We start from the raw sequence: 14,573 nt of genomic DNA on the forward strand, positions 1-14,573 counted from the left end.
CTCGCACAGTCAAAATTTTAGGCTCAATATGCGACCAATTGGTCTTAATGTACAGCCCTGGGCTAGGGTAGCATTTGACCCCCCTGAAATCTGATTGGCTACCCCAAGTGCTCCCCCAGAAAATGGACAGTAGCCCCGCCCACTCCTCTCCTCTCCTCTCCTCTCCTTTTTGTTTTCCGTGCTCCTGGACACGGAATTGTTTTCCGTGATGGGCACACGGAAATGCTTTCTATAGGTTTTTACCACAGCACTGTGTTAACTATATCATTAGAAAATACATACCAAATGCTAATCCTAAACAAAATAATGCTACAGCAATTTAAGTTGTGCCCTGACCAAAACATTCCCTAACCTTAACCTGTCATTAAAGACATATTTTTGAGAAATACCTTTTCCAGTTGGTTGCTAGGCTATCAAATTCATATAATGAATGAAAGAAAACTAGCTGTGCCCAGACCAAAACAATCCCTAACCCTAACCTGTCAGTAAGAAATGTTTTTTTTAGAAAAAATATTTGAAATTAGAAAAATCCTCAGAAAACACAAGACTGGAAACAAAGAGCTGTGGGAGTATAGAGAGAGCACTTCTGTGTGTCCATCACGGAAAATAATTCCGTGTCCAGGAGCACGGAATTTTGGCAAAATCTGTGCTCCTGGACACGGATTTTGTGTCCTTAACATCCGTGTCCAGGAGCACGGAATTTTTGGAGATCATGTTGTAATTTGAGTTAAGTTCAGTCAATGTAAGGCACTATATACACTACCGTTCAAAAGTTTGGGGTCACCTTCATTTTTCCAGTTATTTGTTTGCAATTCAAGTTGCAGTTCGCAAACATCTTTTAAATAGCTTGAAATGGAATAATGGAAAGTACTGAACAGCCACAGGTGAAATAAGGTTTGATTACCCATAAAATTGGTTAAACTGGTCAGAAGAGTGAAATCTAACCAAGCTTTTTCACCCATTTATTACATAGAAATGCCGTATTGGCCCGAATATAAGACGTGGTTTTTGTTATAAAAATAGTACTCTAAAAAGGGGGGTCGTCTTATTTCGGCGCGCTAGAGAAAAAAGTAAAAACATTTTTTTTTTTTTTTTTTTTACTTAACCTGAATGCGGCCATTATCCTATGCTTCACAACAACTCAGTAATGGATGGGTTAAGAGATTGTTTTGTCCATATCAAATTTGCAGATGCTTGTTTCGTTATGACTGTTGCACCGCACGTCTATCAACTGTCAATGTCAACGCGATTCGGACGACAGTGCAAGGGGATAAACACAAGTCAATCGCGGCCCGTTGCTCTGCTTTTATTTGTGTTTGGTTTTACAGTCTCATCAGGAAAGCTTTGGTCGTTCTCTCTGGTCAGCCGACAACACCACTAGAAACTAAAGAAATGAAGGGTGATTTGACGAACAACCTGTAGGCTAAGTTTTGGATGCTGTCATCAGCCAATCAATGGTCATCTGTGTGTGCCCGAGAAAGCGGCGCCTTTGACAAGCGGTGCCTTTGACGATATGCCTCGCAACGAGGCAACAACAACACAGAATAATGGTTAAGGCAAGAGATTGTCTTGTTCATATAAAATCACTAGGAGTTTTACCCTTGGTACGAAATGAATATCAATCGGACTTTTAATGTCAACGTGGTCCTGATAGGCAGCGCATGGGTTTCAAGTGCAATGCGTCAATCTGCCTTTGGTCACGTTCGGTTTCTATAGTCCAACGGAAAACTTTGGATGCATAAAATGAACGGCGATTTGGCGAGACGGCTGCTGGTTAGCTATTGCTGTCAACTAAGCATTTCGCAAAATCTGTGCATTGCACAATAGATTGCCTATCTCTACTGGACTGGTTGCCTGGCTGGCGCAGACTAATGCTCTGAGTGTAGGCTATGTTGCGTCGCACTTAGAATAGGCGGGCCCAGGCAGCTGTAGCCTGTAGGTGCCTATTGGCGCTTGACAGGTGAAGTGAGTAAAGAAAGGAAAAGGATATGAGTAACCATCTGTGGTCTTATATCATGGAAATTCCATGAAAATGATATTGTGAAATTAGTTCTTTGTAAAACAAATTAAAAACTGCATTTTGAGAAAAGTTTCCAATGTGAAACAAAATTAAGTCTTCAAAAAACTTTTTTCCCCAAAACATGAGCCTGAAAATGGGGGGTCGTCTTATAATCAGGATCGTCTTATATTCGGGCTAATACGGTACCTGTTTTAGTCAGTTTTTCTACAGACATTTCTTTGATTTATCAGAGAATGCATGGAACTATTGGAAAGCTCAGTGTCTGCCCTTTCCAATGGTAGGTGTATGACATTTGTTGAGTTGCCATCTTGTCCACAAATTCAAGTCAAAGTAGCTGCATGATTTTCTACCCATCAGAATGAACCTTCTTATGAATGCACGATCCATGGTCTCAGCGATGTTTTAGTGTGCAAGCCAGTGCCATACATCGTTGGAAAGTATAGATTATCCTCTTTCAAATGATGTGTATATCATCCGGCATTGTATGGATTGACAGGAGCAGACATCAACTTTTGCATGCATGGGTCTTATAGAGCTCATGGGCAATTCTGGACCACATCTCATCCTGGGAATGAATCTGTAGAACCGCAACTGGCTATTATTAATGGCAAAGGAGTCTACACTTTGATTAGTACACCAGACTAGACACTACCTTAGTAAAGGTACACTTTGATTAGTCAAAAGTTAGTGATACATTTTGGTCTATTCTATGCATTGCCTATACAAGTAAATACTTTTTCCAATATCAAACTGCTGTCAAACTGTTGCATGCTTCAATTTCAGGGAACAATAACTCTATACACTGATTTTATACCAGAACTGAAATTGAAAAGGAAAGCTTGGCTGTCAGAAAGAAGCATTGTGGGAGGAAAGTGTGGTGACCCCAAACTTTTGACCGGTAGTGTAGTTCTTTGTAAATCTTGCCATTTGCAAAGCAATGGGTTTCTGAGGGTCAAATCACAAAAAAAATATTACAAAAAATCACAAAAAAATAACTGATTACTGTTTGACATAGCCTAATAGGAGACCTAAAATGTGCCAAATGTTGCCAAATGTGACCAATGATTACCAACCCAAAAATACTAAAAAGAACGCCTTAAGAATAAAATCCTGCCAGAATTAAACAGAAGTCTTAATTTATATGAACACAAATCTACAGAATATGTATCTGCCCAAAGCCCTTCTTTAACCCATAGATGACCATTGGAAACCGCTCAATCTGGTAACATTACATTACATTACATTACATTGCATTTGGTAGACGCTTTATAACCAAAGCGACTTTCAAAAGAGGACATAATCAAGCCAACATCACAAGCAAATACAAAGTGCACAGGAGATATACAGAACAACAAGAGCAGTTGCAAAGAGGGGTTAGTTGTTTTTTTGTTTTTGTTTTTTGTTTTGTTTTTTTTAATATAAAGAGTAAATAACGAGTACACACACACACAAACACACACTCACAAACTAAACTAAACTAAACTAAACATCATGTCAGGAGTCTGCCCTGGGGCAAGGCCAGTTCAAGCATTAGTCTAGTAGATTCTCTCGAAAGAGGAATGTCTTTAGTTGTTTCTTGAAAGCTGCAAGAAGCAAGCTGCTCAGTCTTGCTGCCTCTGGGAGACTGTTCCACCACTTGGGTACCACAACGGAGAACAATCTTGACTGGGAGTACCTAGAGCGACTGGATGGCAGAGCCAGACGGCTTGTGCTGGATGAGCGCAGTTCTCTTCCAGTAACATAAGGCGTTAGTAGGTCCTTCAGATAAGCTGGGGCCGTTCCTGTGATGGTTTTGTAGGCAAGGGTCAATGCCTTGTGCTTGATCCGGGCGGCGATCGGTAACCAGTGCAACTCAATAAATAGAGGAGTAACATGGGTCCTTTTGGGTTGATTAAAAATCAACCGTGCCGCCGCATTCTGGATCATCTGCAGAGGCTTTAGCGCACAAGCAGGTAGACCTGTCATGAGTGAGTTGCAGTAGTCAACGCGGGACAGGACCGTGGCCTGGACCAGTCGTTGTGTAGAATATTGTGTCAGCACAGGTCTGATATTCCGTACGTTGGACATCTGGATTCGACAGGTCCGGGTGACCGAGTTGATGTAGTTGGAGCATGACAGCTCATCATCAATCATGACGCCGAGGTTTTTGGCGACTTTGTTTGGGGTCACGATGGTGGAGCCTATCTTGAGGTTGATGTTGTGACTGAGGGACTCTTTAGCTGGGATCACCAGGAGCTCTGTCTTGGCCAGGTTCAGCTGTAGGTGGTGGTCCTTCATCCATGTTGACAAGTCGGTGAGGCAGGCAGAGATGCGTTCCGAAACCGTGGTGTCCTCTGGACGGAACGACAGGTACATCTGGGTGTCATCAGCATAGCAGTGGTAGGAGAACCCATGTGTTTGAATGACACGTCCCAGGGAGGAGGTGTATATTGCAAACAGAAGGGGTCCCAGCACTGATCCTTGGGGTACGCCTATGGAGAGGGCGAACGTTCATTAGTTCTTCATTTCGTTCATTCCGTAGTTACCAGATTTCATTAATATTCCTGCAGAAACCGCTACTGAACACAATGTCAGAGAGTCTAATATTATGTCTTATCCATTGTCTCTGACAGCGTCAGACACCTTTCTCTCCGACTGTCTTTAGTCTCGTGCAAAGAGGCGGGACCAAGCAAACAGCAGGCATCGCTCTACTTAAAGTCAGAGCGGCCAGCAACCAGCCAGTAGTGTGCGAGTCTGGATTTCCGGTGACTTTTTAGATTAACGCCTCTAGCGACCGTCTTCTGGGCGTTCGGAATAAGTGTGGAGTGCTCTCGCTGTGGAGTGCTGTGTCACAATGACAATGGGAGTTGGAGTTTCCCAATGGGCTTTCACTTTCTTTCACTTTCAACTAAAATACCGTTATATCCAGCAATGTCATTGTTAACACTAATTAACCCATTAAATAATTGCTATCTGTGAAGCATTTATATGGGCTTTTTCAATTATTTTTTTTGGGGGGGGGGATGAACTGAAATTAACTAGTTCATTTATTTTGTGAACTATGAATGAACTAGTTCATTTTGAAATAAATATGAACTATGAACGAACTAGTTCATTCTGAGAGCTGTGAACTTGAACTTGAACTAGTTCACGTACAAAATGAACTTTCCCAACACTGGTGTGCACACTATTGGTATTGATGTTGCACCTTGTTACATTAGTGAGAGAGGATTGATATTTGTTGTTTTTTGCCAGTCATGTTGATCATTGTGTGAGACTATGTACAAAGGCTCACACATTAATAACAGTGTTGGGAATCTGTGTATTGGTTTACCTTGGTTTTGAGAAGTGTTTGTCACTTCCCTTGGGATCTAACAAAGCAGAAACTTCTCTGCCTTTTCCAATTATGGACAGTCATCCATGAAACACTAACTCGTCCATGCCCACTGCCCATGATGAAAGGGATGAAAATTGAAATGACATATATTGCCAGAAAGTAAAACGGTGGTCATTAATGCTAGATATGGCTGCAGCCTAGGGCCCCCCACCAACCTGTTAACCTGCAGTTATGGAACAACATTGTTGGCCATTCACCCCAATTAACCCCATTGGAATGACTTAGAATTAGATATTAGAGGCTATTTTTTACAGATATTTCTTGTAATTTTTATGCCAAATTAATCATGTGAAAATGCATTCTAAATGTTTGCAAATATGTGTAAACAACCTTTTCGGAAGCTTTTATGTCAATGTGTGTACATGTCTATGGGCCGTATTGTAGACCATATTTTGCTATTTTACCAAAAATAATTTCACTAAATACTAAAAATATATATTTATTTATATTATTTATATCATTTAATGAGTGTTAGTAATATATTGAAGATTTATCAAGGAAACATTGTCTTTTTAAGGGACAAAAATGATTTTACTGACGATTCCACGACTGCATGAAGTTGCCATATGGCAACCATTAGCTAAAAATTTAATTAAAAATAGAAATTCTACAATTTGTTGAGAAATCTATTATTTAACTCATTTTAACACTAAAAAAGCACTTTAAAAACATTTTTACATTGTAAATATAATAATTCATGCAGTAGAGGGCTAGCTGTCCCAGGCCATCTTAATCTGGCCCTGACGGTGGTGCTTATGCTTAAATGCATTGATTAAGTGTATTTATGTATGGTTGTGCTCATGTGTCATATTTTATGCATATAGCTGTATGGTTATACTTCATGCAGGGACAGAAACTCAGACGGAGATGCTGACCACCACCCGGGCACCAACCCCCTGCAGTCTCCCTTGGAGAAGGCGTCTCCTGCACTGGAAAAGGCAGCGGAGGAGGCAGACAACCTCAAGAACAACAACCACCACAGTGGCCAAACCAGCATTCACATCCCAGTGACCATCACTTCCCCTCCAGGAGAGACCACCACCATTCCCCGTGTGTATCATTACCAGTTCTCATTGGGGATGCAAATTATCGATGAATTAATTAATTATTAGTTGATTGACCTTATCAATCGACTTACGATTAATTGATAAGCTGCGTATTTCCACATCTCCATGTTTCCTGAAAAAAAACCTTATTAAATCTAAACATTTTAATTAAAAATGGAGAAAAAAATGCTGAATTTAAAATAATTCTATTTATATTCTTTAATTCAAAGGTGATTTTAATATTTTCTCTATTCACACCCCTCTTCACGTGCCCATTTCACCTGGGTCTCTCGTCAGTCGAATTGGCAATTACAGTTTTTTTCAATTGCTAACAAGCACTTACCCATACTATGGATACTTTTTCTAAACTCTTAACACAGACTACCACCTACCAAACACAATTGGCTAAACAGTTAATTTTCTTCTCAAAAGCACACTGTTAAATATACACAAAGTACTCATTTCGAAATAGATCACATCGTTTTCTGTACACACTCACTTTACCAAAACACTAGAAACATGGCTCAAAATGAAATACGTCTGTCAAACAATAACACTTGTTTTCATTTCACAAGGAACATTGAGTCAATCAAATTACACAAAACTTCAAAACACTGGCCATGTATTGCCAACATTACAGAAGCTGCATAGACTTTTACATTTCAAATTTACATGTAGCCTATTGCATGCATTCAAATCATGCAATTCACTGTTTTCACTAAATTTCCAAAGGCAACAGGACTCGGACCTCATGTGTTGTTGACATTCAAGATGATTCCGGTACGAAGCATTTTTTATTGTTGACTACAGGTGGTAAAGTAGAACTTTTTATAATATGATAAAACATACAACGTTTTAGTAGTAGAGTAGAGTAGAGTAACTTTATTACTGTAATCCCCAGGGGGAAATTCAGGTATCCAGTAGCTTACATAAATACACAAATAAACAAATGCCCACATGGACATTTCAAGACACAAATAACACAGGAATAATCACAAATAACACAGGAGGGGGGCAAAAAAGATAAAGAATGTGAAAATGTAATATGTAAAAAGTGTAAAAATGTTGCAATGTTACTTACAGTGAACAAAATATCATGAAACAAATACATATAAAAGCACAAACAAGACGGTTGCCTAGGGCGCCAAATATCTTGGGAGGATAAAGCCTAAAAGTCTACACAGAATTAGAATGTCACACAAAATACATAAAACATTACAGTAAACCTTACACTGACAATGCTGTCAATGGTATTCATGGCCACTCAGTATATGTAGGTACCACAGATCTTAGATCAAATTGAAGACACTCTGCTTACAGATGCAAATTTTGAAATTCACAAAAGGAATGGGGGTGCTTCCCAAAAGCATTTCCATTCTGTGATTGTGAGACAACTTTTTACTGTAAAAACTGTTGTCAAAAACGGTCAACAGAACCAAACAACTAAAATGGGAGGGGTTTCTTCTACTTTTATCAATAATATGTTTACTGTACTCTTGCTACTGTCATGCAAAGGCATTTTTACTGAAATAAGGGATTTGGATGTTGTATTTCCAGTTTTGACACAGTGTGTGAAAGCATTTGAAAATAAGCCATAAAAGATACATTGTTTTGTTGCTGTGGTTATCCTGTGTGTAAAGGAAATGTTTGCATTTTAGAAATGCATTCATTGACTGCTAATTGTGTGAAAAGGCATGTAATGTGTCAACTGCATGGCCATGGAAAGCCCTTGGTGTGTTAACTGTGTTAAGAGTTTTGCAAATGTCGCTGAGGATTGGACAAATGCTTGTTAGCAATTGAAAAAAACTGTAATTGCGATTACTTTAAAAAAAATGATTAACGCATTATTCGATTAAAGTCGATTAATCGATTAATTGTTGACATCTCTAGTTCTCATACTGGCTACGTTTACATGATGGTTTTAATTTTGAATGAATAATAATTAAATAGTTCTGTCGAGTTTACATTGCACTTTCATTTAATTCCGAATTGTGAAGTGTTTTCAAAGCGGAATTTGTTTTCCAAGTGGTTTTGTTCGACATTAAATATCCCATATAACCGAGGCCAGTGTGCAAGCACAGGCATTGTTTTTGTGTGTTTTTGTTAGTTCGGGTGTTTGTTTATTTGTTATTTGCCAAAAATGTTGTGTCACGTCCTTGGCCTGTCTGTGTTTGTATTTGCAGTGAATAACTTAGAGGTGTGTGTGTGTGTGTGTGTGTGTGTGTGTGTGTGTGTGTGTGTGTGTGTGTGTGTGTGTGCGTGTGCGTGTGCGTGCGTGTGTGCGTGTGTGTGTGAGTGTGTGTACGTGTGTGTGTGTGCCTTTGCAGTGAATGTCCTTGATGGGGAGAGCCTTCTGCAGCCTGAGGAGGAGGCCCAAAATGGTCCGCGACAGATTCTCCCTTACAGCTCCATGTTTGTGTTTGGACCAACCAACCCGTAAGTCTGAGCTTTAAAATACTATTGGGGACACAGACTGGCTACCAGGGGAACAGATGGGCAAATCACCCTTAAACAGTAACTTTTAAAAGGTTTTGAAGAAAAAAAATCTAAGCCCAGTCAGCATAATATAGAATATTGAAGTGACATGTAACCCTCTATAACCCTTTCAACACAATGCCCCCCTCAAAGGTGTCTTGCACCATATTGACTCTTTGGGAGTCGACTTCACAGACACAATCCACCAAATTAGAAATAATATTTATAAAAAGTCTCATTTGAGAGGACTGTCAGTCAAAGACTGAACATGTGTAATGTGATTACACAGTGCAGGATTATTTTCTTTAGCAGAAAATGATTTTCTTTAGTAGTAACAAAAATCTTACAGCTTGCTTGGATACGTTGTATTCCTCAAGACCAACTCTAGTTTATTTTTTATTTCATTCATTTTGAAAGAACACTGAGAGAGTTTGATGGTGAAAATATCAATGTCACATGGTATCAAAATAAAATACTTCGAACCAAATATTTCAACATCTTCCAAAGAGGTGAAATTTCCTTGTGACTGGTTTGGCATAATTCTGCATTTGCCTTGTTTCAGTCATTTCTGTCTTTGGCTGAAAGTGGGGATGATGGGCCTTCAATTTCACCCTTGGCCCCTGCCTGGATGCGAATAATAATTGTGTACTGAGCACTTTCATCTGTTGAGACTAATGCTTTAGTATGCATTGCGCTGATATTATGCATTAACAATTTCGCCCTTGGCTCCTTCCTGGATGCGAATGACCCTTGTTTACTGAAATGTTTACTTTAGTCTGGTGAGACGCACTGTGTGCAAGTTATGTGTTAACAAAATTCACCCTTAGCCCCTGCCTGGATGCAAATGGTATTTGTTTACTGAGCCTTCATGTGGTTTTAGCATATTGACTAGCTGCAGAAAAATAAATATTTGCACTTTCCTTTTGGACTGAAATGTGTGTTTTTAAAAAAATAAAAAAATATATTATATATATATATTTTTTTAAGTACAAAGTAATATACTTTTGGTCTAATTCACCTCCAGTGCATGGACCCTGAAATAGGAATATGTGTGCTGGTGTGCTTTTTGTACAGGGTGAGGAGGCTGTGCCATTACATTGTGAACATGCGCTACTTTGAGGTGTGCATCCTCCTGGTGATCACCATGAGCAGCATCGCCCTGGCAGCAGAGGATCCCGTGCAGACCAACGCGCCGCGCAACAATGTGAGTCTTTTCGGTAACGCTTAATTTGACGCCTGCGTCATATGTATGACACGACAGTGCCGTAACGCAGTCACGAATGTATCATAAACAGTATGTCCATGTCATAAACATGTTATGACTGTTGTCGTCTTTTCTCTGGGAAGCGAATACAACACAACCCCCCTTTTGAATTTTTGAAGTAATAATACACCCCCAGTCATTAAGTTTGAGAGTGATTCTACGATTCGCCTACACTTTTGGCAAAAGCAAAATGTCAATTATCAGTATTTTTTTCAACTAAATGACCTAGATGTTTACATAGTGTATATATTGAAGTTTCCAAACAAACAAATTGCCAAGCTTAATCTTAAATCATTTGATAAATACTCTAATGAAAGCAAACATTTGCTTAATTATTTTGTCAACATTGTTATGGACAAATACTATGTCATTTCAAACATATATATAAATACTACAGAGTTGAAACAATATACGTTTGAAAGTGCTTATGTCCCTTAGCAATAATGTTGTCATTAATCTGTGCAACTGATATAGAAAATGTGATTGTTGAGCTTCATAAGTAGGATTTTATGATTCACTGTGATACAGACTGACACATTTTTCATTATAAATCCCTGTAACGTGTGATTTGAATTCAGTCACCCTCCTTACACAAGACTTCCTTCTCCAGAGATAATCCCTAGTGTCTGTTCATAGGATTTTTCCAACACATAAGGGATCAAGCTCAAAAACACTTTCAAAACAGTCAACCGTGTTACTCAACTGTGTTACGGTCAACAGTGCAGGGGAACAAGTCTGCACTTTTTTAGGAGAAAAAACAGAGCAGAAAAACCCATCTCCCTAGAACACAAATTATTTTGTTTGTTTGTCTGTCAATATGGAGATAAATTGGCAAAAACATACTCCTCCTCAACTGTCATCAGTGTTGCCAGATGGGGCTGGTTCCCGCCCAATTGGGCTGTTTCATGCTTGCAGATTTGACGGACTGGGCAACACATCGTGCACTGCCTGGACAAGAAATTTGATGTGGTGGGGCTCAGCTGTCCAGATCTCATTCCAAGTTACTTTGCACTCCAGCACATACTCCCATCTTGTCCAGGCCCCCTGCTATCTCATGCCCATGGCCCTACAGGATAGCATCTCATCTACATCAGCCCTCACCTCCTCTTGGATCAGGCGCCGCCTCTCTTTCCCCCTGGTGTTCATTTTCGGAATTGGAAAGGATCTCATTCCCGCTCTGCCTCGTGTCACCACTCCCACCAGAGCCCTGTGTCGCAGCCTAGCTTCAGCGGTCTGTACAGCCTCTTCTGCCTTCCACTTCCTGCCTGTCCTCACTTGGATACCAGCATTGGCCACCTTTGGATCACTGGAGTCCTTGTACCGCACCACCTCTCTTACCCTTGCTACCTTGAACTCCTCCTCCAAGGACTTAAAGGGCAGCTGCAGCTTGTTGTTGCGCCCGTAGAGTGCGATGCTGCTCAGGCTTTCAGGTAACCCCAGCTACCTCTGCAGGTGGTTGCTGACTTTTCTTTCCAAGGTCTCTACTGTGGAAACTGGGACGGCATACACAAGGAGAGGCCACAGGATCCTGGGGATGATGCCGCGCTGGTACACCCAGGCTTTGAATTTTCCAGGTAGCCCGGATTTGTCCACGACTTTCAGCCAGCCATCCAACTCAGCACAGGTGGTCTGGCTAGATGTTGCATCCTTGAGAGAGCTGTCAAACACCTTGCCCAAGCTCTTGATTGGCTTCTCTTTGATCGTTGGGATGGCTGTGCCAGATGTTAAAACGGAACTTGTCTTCCACCTTTCCTTTCCTCAGCACAATTGATCTGGATTTGGCAGGCTTACAACTCATTCGGGCCCACTCCATTATCTTCTCCAGACCCTTCAGAATCCATCGGCATCCTAGGACTGATTCTGTGGTGACTGTAAGGTCATCCATGAATGCCCTGATGGGTGGCTGACGTTGTCCAGAGCTCATCAGAGGTCCTCTGCACTCTGGCTTCGCAGACTTGGTGAGCATATTCATGGCCAAGGAGAATAGCGTCACAGAGATGGTACACCCTGTGATGATGCCTATGTCTACCTTGTTGCAGCTTGATGGAGTTGCTCCTCTCTCTCTCTCTCTCTCTCTCTCTCTCTCTCTCTCTCTCTCTCTCTTTCTCTCTCTCACACACACACACACACACACACACACACACACACACACACACACACACACACACACACACACACACACACACACACACACACACACACACACACACAGTCTCTCTCACACACACACACACAGACACAGACACACACACACACACACACACACACACACACACACACACACACACACACACACACACACACACACACACACACACACACACACACACACACACACACACACACAATGTAACAACCTCTCTCTTCAGAAAAACTTCCCGGAAGTTAACATGGTTATGAAAAGATACCTACTGTATGATTGGCGGAGCCAAGTTTCCAGCTGAATTTCTCTGGAGAACTTTTCCCGTGCATTTGTTATTGTCTCGCACAAGTTGTCACTCCCGCCGTCAATCTGCAATACCAATCAACTTTAGTAAGGTAACCGTTCTCTGCCTTGGAAACAGATTATTAACTACAGATGAGAAAGTTTGCTGCTTGCTTCTGAAATCCCGGACTGGAGTTTACTACTACTACGGATCTGGTAGGCCCTCTGATTCTGACTGACAGTGACATTGACGATCTTTCTTTTTCTTTTGCTTTGTCCTTGAAGATGTGACTTTGCTGGTGTTTGGGATTTATTATTTGAGGGGGGATGTAAAGACTATACTGGAACTGTTCGTTTTGCTTGTGGAACTAAATGGGTGAGACTGTTTTCTTATGGAATGTTTTTTTTTGGTGATGGACTGAACTCTTTACTGCTACGAACTAAACGTTAAGTTACTGCTATGAACTGAACAAACCTTTGGATGAGCAATATACTGCAAACATGAAATGTGGTTGGTTGTTGAGTGTTCCTTTTTGATGTTCAATCCCATATTATCAAGTGTTGCGTTGCTACAATGAGATAATTTAATTTAAATTAATTTGAAAAGGGTACATGTTGCATTTTATGCTCGTTTAGCTGTATGCATGTAATCTTGTGACAATTTTCCGACCTGACGTGACTTAAACTCATATTGGCAGTTTTTAAGCTGTCTTGCAAGCTGTCTTGTGCCCCGGCAAACTGTAAAGGAGAAACTGTTACATAAAATGGCACCCCAGATAAATTAACCTAGCCTGGCTCTCACGCAGACCCTTTGTGCTTCATGCATCTTTGTTAAACTTTGTGAGCTCGCACGTAGGTCTGGAAATCTTAGAGGAGCCCGAACGGAATCAGATATTTCACAGACTGTCCAATAAGAATCGCGGGGCGGGATATATACATATATATATTGGGTATATACAAGTCAGTGGTTGAAGTAGTACGTGATTTTAAAAAAATCCACAGGAATTCTCCAATCAAGTTTGAGCTGTTTTGAATACACCCAAGCTTTTCCAGAGCTAAGCGATTGACAATGTTCTAGATGGTTGGTAACAACCATCGCTTTAAAATTAACCTGCCTGGCGAAGGAAATTATTTTGCAACACCTATTTATTTGTAACAGTGATACCAGCACTAGCTTTCAGTGCATTGCTTTGTTTCAGTGGCTACTCCAGCTAGTAGCCTGCCCAAAATGGCTACCAAAATGGGGCCCGTCACACAAACCAGCCAAGCTTGGATTCAAGCCCCACAATCTCAAGGCCCTGTGACTTCTTCCACTACAGCTGTTCAAAAAATGGTGTCATCTTCAGACAGGTTATACATGTAATCTTGTGACGGTTTTCCGACCTGACGTGACTGAAACTCAATTCTTCAAAACATATTGGCAGTTTTTAAGCTGTCTGGCACCCCAACAAACTTTAAAGGAAACACACACACACACACATACACACCCAAACACACGTGCACACACGTGCACACACACACACACACACACACACACACACACACACACACACACACACACACACACACACACACACACACACACACACACACACACACACACGCGCGCGCACACACACACACACAAACGCGCGCGCACACACACAAACATAGGCATACGTGAATTTACATTCTTTCTCTGACACATTCACACACACAACACACACTCACACATGAGCTGTAATAAGACATTTACAGATTGCTTGGCCACACCAAAGTGTTTCATGATAAGGAGATTAGGTACAGTATAGTAGGCTTTTTTCAAAGAAGAGACGGCACCTTGCTCAAAATGTATTTTTGTGTTTCTGCGAGTGCCTTCTTCAGTGCGCAACAATGTAACAAAGGCATATGCTGAAACGCATTTGTGCAATAAAAATACAATTTATGCAAGGTGCGGCCTCTTCTTTGAAAAACTGAGTTGTACATTT

At 40.8% G+C, this 14,573-nt stretch overlaps 1 protein-coding gene across 2 annotated transcripts in view; it reads left to right on the forward strand.

The window, feature by feature from the left end:
- The window catches only part of cacna1bb (calcium channel, voltage-dependent, N type, alpha 1B subunit, b), a 400,044-nt gene that overhangs the window by 132,845 nt on the left and 252,626 nt on the right, over positions 1-14,573 (forward strand). For both annotated transcript variants that reach the window (XM_063211051.1, XM_063211050.1), the window contains exons 24-26: positions 6,244-6,446; positions 8,770-8,878; positions 9,992-10,121. In XM_063211051.1, coding sequence (XP_063067121.1) covers positions 6,244-6,446; positions 8,770-8,878; positions 9,992-10,121 — 442 coding nt within the window. The remainder of the gene's footprint in view (positions 1-6,243; positions 6,447-8,769; positions 8,879-9,991; positions 10,122-14,573) is intronic.

Source organism: Engraulis encrasicolus, chromosome 11, assembly GCF_034702125.1.
Source record: "Engraulis encrasicolus isolate BLACKSEA-1 chromosome 11, IST_EnEncr_1.0, whole genome shotgun sequence".
Lineage (NCBI taxonomy): Eukaryota > Metazoa > Chordata > Actinopteri > Clupeiformes > Engraulidae > Engraulis > Engraulis encrasicolus.